The 9023-nt window shown below is 42.6% G+C and overlaps 1 protein-coding gene across 8 annotated transcripts in view; it reads left to right on the top strand.

Annotated features, from left to right (window-relative positions):
- The window catches only part of wu:fj49a02 (myomegalin), a 54094-nt gene that overhangs the window by 40305 nt on the left and 4766 nt on the right, over positions 1-9023 (top strand). For 6 of the 8 annotated variants that reach the window (XM_048162466.1, XM_048162465.1, XM_048162460.1 and 3 more), the window contains 12 exons: positions 1095-1149; positions 1242-1483; positions 2312-2458; positions 3219-3428; positions 3549-3680; positions 4193-4309; positions 7112-7301; positions 7443-7567; positions 7651-7866; positions 8034-8123; positions 8572-8777; positions 8852-8995. In XM_048162466.1, the coding sequence (XP_048018423.1) occupies positions 1095-1149; positions 1242-1483; positions 2312-2458; positions 3219-3428; positions 3549-3680; positions 4193-4309; positions 7112-7301; positions 7443-7567; positions 7651-7866; positions 8034-8123; positions 8572-8777; positions 8852-8995 (1874 nt within the window). The remainder of the gene's footprint in view (positions 1-1094; positions 1150-1241; positions 1484-2311; positions 2459-3218; positions 3429-3548; positions 3681-4192; positions 4310-7111; positions 7302-7442; positions 7568-7650; positions 7867-8033; positions 8124-8571; positions 8778-8851; positions 8996-9023) is intronic. The other 2 variants (XM_048162463.1, XM_048162462.1) reach the window with 2 other exon arrangements.

The following is a 9023-nucleotide window of genomic DNA, read 5'->3' as shown; positions in this document are numbered from 1 at the left end:
CATAGGTCCACATTATGCATCCCATGCAAATCACCCCACCCACATTGTGTGAAGACACGTCCCGTTCTGCCTGATTGGGTAATATTCGCTGCCATCGTTGGTTTGATTGGTTTGTTTCAGGTTCACGGGCCGTGAATCACGGCTAATCAGAGTCAGAGGAGGGCGGGACGCCGCCTCGCCGGTTCTTTTGTCAGAGTCAGAGAATTTGAAAGACAATTAAACAGCTTCTCAGTGCTGCACGGAGTGACAAGAAGTACACTTACAAAAGAAAGTAGGCCTGACATGCTCCAATACTGCACACTACTACTTCTGGTCCACTGATGTTATTATGTTCATGATGTTCATGGAAGATCCTTTGCAAGTCTCCTGCATTATATATATTTTTTCCCAATATAAGTTTTTGAGTATCAAAGCATTTGTTTAATTTATAATTACTAAGTTATGGATCTGTTCATTTAATAAGTTAATAAAATATGGTTCACATCTCACACGTTCCTTCAAAAGCTTATTTTTTGTGGTCTCAGTCACACTTTGTTGGCCTATGTTTATTATTGTCATAGCTGTGTATTGAATATGACCACTTAAGTTGTGATAGTGAGAGACTGATTTCAATAGCAGATATCTTATTATAATGTCCATTGGTATCAATCTTAATATTTTTATGAAAACATGTTTTAAGTTATGATATACCACCACTGGCACGCCATCGGGACTGTGGCCACCGTGGCTCCGAGGGGTGTGGCCCCCGCTGCGGCTGAAGGTGGCAACCCTAGTCGTGATGTTGTGACCCGTGATAACGTGCAGCAGCAGAAGCTTCAAATTGTGCAGTAAATCTCCACTCTCCAGAGCCTCTTGTGATGATGTGGACAGTAAATAGTTAATCAGATCAAGTTCTTGAGTTTTTCAAGTAATTAAATCTAGATTTTAACAACAACACACTCAGATTATCAGTGACTTTTAATGGATTAAATGTTTACATATTGACTAGATTGTCTATCGAGGAATGGCGGTGATGAAGCATCGAGCTTCTTCGTGATGAACTGATTTTGCCCTTGTCATACAGTCCTTCATTACATGCTGTCTTTGGTTGTCAGGTGATCGTTCAGAGCAGCAAGATGATAAAACGGGTCACGAGCTGCTAGCGCTGAGGTCAGTGTCTGCTCTGGAATATGATATCCATTGCTTCACTTCACTTTATTGATCACAGGTGATCATGTTCATGGTCTCCATGTCTTCAATAGGTTGAGTAAGGAGCTCCAACACAAAGATCAAATCATCGAGTCTCTTCACACCCAGTTACAGAAGCGCCCTGACACGCCCTGCAGCAGCCACGCCCCCTCTGAGACCACAGACCAATCAGATTGCATCTCATTCGTGTCTGATGAGAGAGGCTCCACCAATGAGGACGTGGAGCTGTGCTCAGACGTGGATGCCGGCAGCGAGTTCGCACGGGAGGAGACGGAGCCCAAGCCGAAAGACAGAGGTGCAAAAACAATTAGCAATCATACAAATACCATGTAAGTCACAGTAAAGGACGTCCCGCTGCAGTGTGATCCAGTGCCAGTGTTTCATCTCATTGTGTTCACACAGAGTTCAGTTTATTACAAACACATTTCTCCCGAATGTACTCCGGAAAACTGAATTTTCCCTAAATCCGTGTAAGTGCTTCACGTCTCTGGTTGAGTTTGGTCACAAATAGTGAAGTGAGTGGATTAAACTGTTGCCATTCATGTTTCCTGTTTAAATCAAGCCACGTTTGTTTCTATAGTGCGTTTCACAATACACATGATTTCAAAGTTATATCTATAATCCCCTTACATTATATCTATATGCTTTACCATATAGAGCAAGTTTTAGAAGTGGACGATATAAAACAGTGAACAAATGATCTAGATATAATGTAAAATACTTACATCTAGAGTTTTGCTGCATTGAGATGACAGAACTTTCCTTTGGTATCACTAAATATTTTTGCTTATACACACAGAACAATACATTTTACTTACACAAATACAGCAAGTCAAAGTCAAGATGTTTGTCATAGTGTATGTACAGGGTTCAGTGTGTTAAATAGAAAGAGATTAAAAAACAGGCAGTGCAAACAAACTATTCAGACATAGACATGCACAGCCACATAAGGGCAAGATGCAGTAAACATGTAAAAGTGTATACAGTGCTGTATGTACATGAATGTATATTTTAAGAGTGTATATAATAAATTCTGTTGTTGAATAGCAGCAGTACTCAGATGTAGCAGAAACACAATAGCAAGGTTTTCGATGCACAGAAGTAACAGCTCCACCGTCTACAGGTGTTTTCACCAGACTCTCGTCCAGCTCACAGCCTCTGATCCAAACCCACAGCTGGTCTGCTCATGCTAATCCCATGACCTTTGCCCCCTTGACCTGCCCTGACCCTGACCGCAGGATACTGAGCAGCCACAGGCCACCGATGAGAAGTGAGCAGATGGCATGTGTGTGTGTTTGTCTCTGACTGACTGACTAACACACACTTTGTGCTGCGTGTGTCACATCGAATCACATCACTGTCTTTAAGGACAGTTTTGAGGACATACTTAAACATTCAGAGTAACATGCGGTGAATGATCTGAAGTGTCATGAAACCCCCTCGTTTCAGCACAGGTTAGAAATGTATAAATGTGTTGGAAAAGTGACTAGACATCATTCATTTATTCCTATTTATTATTATTTATGCATAACCTGGTGAATTCTGTTGCTTACGCCTGCTAGAAACCAACAGATTAGAGACTCTTGCTGTGATTCGATCAGGTCGCTGTCAGTGTGAACGCAGCTGAATCTCATAAATAAGATGTTCAGTTTAAATAATGTCTGCAAATATCGTCTCAAACACCACATATACATCTGTTAATCTTTGTGGCTGGATTCGCTGTGTGATGTGATGGAGCTGGAAGCACGTCGCGAGTTATTAGTGCTTAAAGTGTAAACAGCTTGATGAATAACAGGAACGATCTAGTTTCTTTTGCCGTTTTCTGTTGTTAGAGGTTTTGAGAGCAATGAGAGAGCGAACAATACTGATCCACATCTGCCTTTAAACTGCACTCAAAACCAACTTCTCTCGTGTTTTGACTTTGCTGTTCCACTTTTCTTTGCAGCGTGAGAGCATTTGATGCTGCTGTTTATAATCATTAATCAGATGATCTCAATCACTTTGTTTCTGCTTCGCTCTTTTTCCAACAGCGTTCAGTGCGCCTCACTCGCTCTCCAGCTATCAGCTAACCGCGCACACGCCCCGTTCCATCGATTACATGCCAGTATCCCATCATGCACTGGGAAAGAATGGAGGCCCATCTGTGCAGACAGATGCGTTGTGGGACATGGAAAATATGATTCAGCCAATCAGAGGTTTTGATGGATCATCGTATTATCAGTCTGGCAACAGCCAATCAGGTGTGTGTGTGTGTGTGAATATTGCTGCTCAATTAGTGGTTTAAATAAAAACTGATGAATAAGAAAAAAGAACATGTTTTGTTTTTTTTTGCCATGATTATGATGTGATGATTTTGACAGGTGTAGACGTGATTGAGGAGCATCTGAGAGAGATTCGATCTCTGCGTCAGCGACTAGAAGATTCCATCAGAACCAACGAGAGATTGAGACAGCAGTTAGAGGGACGCCTGGCCACAGCGGCGAGAGACACAGGTGTGTGTGTGTGTGTGTGTGTGTGCGTGTGCGTGTGTGTGTGAGTCTGTCTGTGCGTGTGTGTGTGAGAGTCTGTGTGTCTGTGTGTGTGTGTGTGTGTGTGAGTCTGTGCGTGTGTGAGTCTGTGTGTGTGTGTGTGTGTGTGTGTGCATGTGTGTGTGTGTGAGAGAGAGAGAGACGCAAGCATTCATGCTGCTGGTCTGAATGTGATGATCACTGCTGTGATTGGACAGCAGATCATCACATGACTGATACTTTGAATAACGACTGTCAGTGTCACATTGCTTTTATACAGCAGTTCACAATCATCCAGTAAATCTCAGTTCATTCTTGATGGCAGAAATCACTGAGCTGTTTAATGCAAAATAACAGTGTTTAAATAGTCTGTATGCTTGTTTACAGATGTGAGAGCCATTTCAAATAAACTAATGGCTCATCACTGTGTGTGTGTGTGTGTGTGTGTGTGTGTGTGTGTGTGTGTGTGTGTGTGTGTGTGTGTGTGTGTTTGACAGCGGCTCCAACCAACATCTTTATCCAGAATCATGATGCGGTCAGTCAACTGACCAATGAAGTCAGAGTGTTAAAGGAGGATAATCTGGCACTACAGTCCAGGTTACAAGCCAGCAGAGGTACACACTCACAAACACGCTCACACACACACACACACACACACACACATGCTCACACACACATACTGTATTTTGATTTACAATTAAAATCACATTGTTACAGTAGGACCTAAATATTTTACGTTATATGTCAAGACAATTCACACGTTTCGTTCAGCTGATGCCATGACATCTTACATGCAGAAGTTGAATTGTAAAACAATTTCAAGGGGGGGGTTGTTGTACCTTTAACATTTTTATTTATTGGTTTAAAGAGTAGAAAAATAGGCATTATTCATTAGATTATTTTTGGCAGAGGTGGTAAAATTGTTGGTCCGGAGGCATGCCCCCCCATAAGAAACCTTTATACATTTTAAAGATTAATTCTTTAATCTGGTGAACTTTGAAAATTAAAATAAAGAGCTCCAACCCATCTTCAGTGTGTAAATTGCACAAAGAAAAAGTCTGTGCATTGACTTGTTCCTGAATCCACTGTTAAAAATATATCATCCCGCCGCCAACTGCCCGATGATATTCTCTGATTTAGATATCTGCACCTGATCATCACATTACAATTATTCAAATTATCAGTGTTAAGCTTGGTGATATGGTAACATATCATACTGAGGAAGTAATAAATTAAGATTTATTTAAAATAAAAGTTCTACTTTGGCTTAATTATTGTTGTTGGAAAACACTCTTATCAGAATAATGTCTGTTTGTGTATATTTTTAGTTAAAGCTGTTATAAAGCAATATCTCATGTAGGGTTTTTCCTTTGTGTTTTATTGAATGACCACTAGGAGGTGCTCAAGGCACATGATTTCCTTGATTGGTTTTCCCTGAATAGAAATGTTGAGTTGAAAACGAAAGTAAAAGAGTGACGCATGTTCGTTGCGTCTTCCCACGAAATGAGATTTCCGTGCCTTTATTAAAATCAACACTTTAATGATTTATCTCTCATCCACCCGCAATTAATTGGAATGTTATTTTTTATTACTTGGCCCGCCCGACCCGTGGATTATCCGTAGTAGCCGTGGAAATAACCACGATCCGCGCATCATCGAACGGTTCGAGAATGGCCGGGAACCATAAGAGAACCGTGTCGGTGGAAACATATCTGAGCATGTGACTGCCTGTCTGAGTTTAGACAGCCGGAGGCGGCACGAAATTTGACAAAGGCGGCCTCGTAATTCTCTATGCAGGAAAAACCCTGCAACATAGGCCTATATTTTATTTATTTAAAAAAATAAAAGCCTGTAGTTTTTTTTATTAAATAAAATAAATAAACACATGTACATGTAGCTAACATAGCCTATAAACGTGTGGATTATCACCTCGGTGATGAATTCACCTTGACAACAATCCCTTACGGCATCAGTGCACTTTAGCTATGTTCGTTCTTCTTTCTAATGTGTCAGGGGAATGTCCTTAAAACACTAATCAAAGTAATATCACACCTTCTGTTCTTCTTGTCAAAAGATGCGCTTGAACCAATCTCCTGATCCTTCTGAACAAGCGCGAATGACGAATTGCTTGCTTAAATCAGAGCGTGACTGTGCGCTGAGTTCTGATTGGTCAATCGCTGTTATGTATAGGTTGTAAATTATCATACAGAGAATTTTAAAATTTAGTTTCCATGATAACTTTTACATAATACATAACACTGTTAATGTAAAGGGGATGGTAAGGGGGGATCTCGGCTTTATAGAGGGGATGCTTTCTGTCACTGTTTTCAACAAGGGGGATGCCACCCCCCCCTCAAATCGAGCCCTGCTTACATTTATTCATTTAGCAGACGCTTATCCAAAGTGACTTACAAATAGGGAATACAGCAGAGCGATTACAGGTGGTCATTTTATCAAGTAAATGTCAGGAATTACGTCAAAATATCTGTATATAATGTCTTCCTCTGCTTCCACTGTCTTCCATTTGACTCTAAAATTTGACTTTAAAATAAATAACGTTGGGGTTGGGAAGTTCAGCAGTGCCGACTTTCAGCATAATTGCAAGATTATCTTACCTGTTGATCAAGTAAAGGCCATCTCTGGGTCAGTTCAGATCCTTTGACGTGTCAGTCGATGTTGATGAGTTCCTGCTCCGTCTTTTTCCCTGTTTGCTTGTAAACTCTCCTCTGAAAGAGTTTCTTGGCTAATCTTTTTTGAATGATCCTCACTCTTACTCGTGTTGTAACAGCCTGACCTTCTTCTGTTTGTTTTCAGACAGGACTTAAACATGCAAAGACAAATAATGTCAAACTGACATTCCCTGTAAAATCTAAATGGCAACTTTTAAATCATTACTGTATGCTTAGTAATCAGGGTAAAGCAAGGAGACAGTTTTGGACACTATTTAATGTACTCTCTCAATAATTCCTTTTTATTCATTTTTAACCCAAATAATGTTCCGTACTTCCACTTTAGGAAAGTGCAGAGAATTTTTTTAAAATAAATGCATCCTGTTGATGTCAACTCTTAAAGAAGAGATGATTTTAAGAAGATCATTCCACCAGCGAGAAACATCTGGATAAAGAAAGAAAGAAATGCCTTCTTCAAATGACTAGACAACCTATAATAGCTGATGAGCTCTTCTTTTACCCAGTCCACCAATCTGCAGAGCACATAGACATCATCTGTGGAGAACACTTCTAAACAGTTCAACAATTCACATAATGAATCACATAATGCATGTAAACACACACATTAATTCCCATGAATTATATTACAGTCACGAGTGTTTGTTGTGGAATGAGTATCAATGTCTGTAGGACTTTAGAGTTTAGAATCTGTAATAGAACAGATTATCTGAAATATGTTTGATGCAGACAGCAGTGAAGAGGCGGAGCAGCTCAGGGAGGCGGTGCTTTCTGGGCGTGTTCGGCTGCAGCAGGCGGAGTTAGAGGCGGAGCAATGGAAGGAGGAGTTGAGGAGGCTACAGACGCACAACTGTGAGCAAAGTCAACAAATCCAACAACTGCGACAAGACAGACAAAACAGTCAGGAGCACAACAACAGGTCAGAGAAACCTTATGAAGAGCAGCTTCATGTAAAGAAAGTTGTTTCATACGAGCGACTGGCAATTTCTGATTGTTGTGATTGGAACCCGTGTGTGAGATGTGCACATGAGTGAAAGGCTGTAACTGGTGATGTGTTCAGCCTGCAGCACGAGGTGAGTTTACTCCAGCAGCAGTTAGCAGAGAGCAGACAGCTGCTACACTCCCTACAGAGTGAACTACGGCTGTACGACCGAGTGTGCGGTGCGAGAAAGAGCGCCGCTGCAGGTGAGACGCAACATATTCCGACCGTGTCGTGCAGCGAATGGAGAGAAATTGTGCTTATTGGCTGAAAATCTCTCTCTCTTCAGGGTTTGTGTGTGAGCCGTGCCCGTCGGTGGAGTTGGGGGAGCTGTTGGTGGAGGTTCGGGCTCTAAGGGCCCAGCTGGAGCACAGTGTGCAGGAGAACAGCGCTCTACGAGCTCAACTGCAGAAGCAGCTGGATCATTCTGGCGAGCAGCGCCCGTCACCCATCATCCCGGCCAGCCCCCTGCGGGATGTGCTTTATCGTCGACAGCTTCTCCACGGTAACACGAGGACGTCTTGATTTCACTTCAGCTGTCTTGCTTGTGTAATTTAACAACTGGAACACTCGTGTGATGTGTTGGCGTGAGATTGAGCGTTATCTTTAAAAACCTGTCTGTAGCTGCAGTTATCGTTGTAAAGTCACTAACCAATCTGCCATGTTTCACAGACCCGTCTCCTTCTCCTCCTGTCAGAGATGTGGGTCCGTTTCCGGCCGGGCCTCTGTACTCACCATACTCAGAGATGGAAGAGACTAACGGTGTGTGCCTGTGTGTGTGTGTGAGAGTAAGTGTGTGTGTGTGTGTGTGTATGTGTGTGTGTGTGAGAGTAAGTGTGTGTGTGTGTGTATGTGTGTGTGTGTGAGAGTAAGTGTGTGTGTGTGTGTGTGTGTGTGAACTGCAGCTGGGATGTTTATTTTTCAATGTGGCTGAAAGCAGGCCCATCATATTGCTTTGAATTGAATTAAAATGGAGTTTAACCGCTACATAACTAAAACTTGGCTTCTCCCTTTAATGAGAACCTGAGCTTGTTTGTCTTGCACAAGATTGAACAGTTCTGTCAGCAGTCACAGATAAACTTTCCAACTACCTCCTAGAACCTGCTGAAGTACTTCTGGTTGAGAACTAGTTATTAATGATTTCGCTTGATGAAGGTTCAAGTGCAGTTATTCGGTTGATGAGAAGAACTAAAAACTGTCTTCACCTCAGACTCGCTGGAGCCTCACGCAGATCTGGAAGGAGAAGCTCCGGACGGCTCGTTCGCCAACCGTAACGGGCGGCACGCGATCGGTCACGTGGATGATTACGGCGCGCTGCAGCAGCAGGTGTTGGAGGGCAGGGCGCTGGTGCAGCGGATGGAGGTGGCGCTGCAGACGTGTCTCAACGCGGCCCTGCTGGAGATCAGCAGCGGGAAGGTGATGCTGACACGCCTGCTGACAAATCAAAGTGTTTTTGCAAATGGCAGACGTTTCATGTTTCTCTCTTACAGGCTCTGGACTACAACACAGTGAAGACGCTGCTCTCAGACACAAAGACCTTGCATCAGATTCTGGACGAGGCCGTCTCTCTGCTCAAGATGTTCTGGCGGGCGGCTCTGCCGAGCAGCGATGGCCCCGTCCATCTCGTTCAGAGGGTTAGAACCTCAACATCATTTGGTCAAC

The sequence above is a fragment of the Megalobrama amblycephala genome, linkage group LG17 (assembly GCF_018812025.1).
Source record: "Megalobrama amblycephala isolate DHTTF-2021 linkage group LG17, ASM1881202v1, whole genome shotgun sequence".
NCBI lineage: Eukaryota > Metazoa > Chordata > Actinopteri > Cypriniformes > Xenocyprididae > Megalobrama > Megalobrama amblycephala.
Note: the sequence above shows the minus strand (reverse complement) of the source record. Positions and strands in the feature narration are given on the sequence as shown.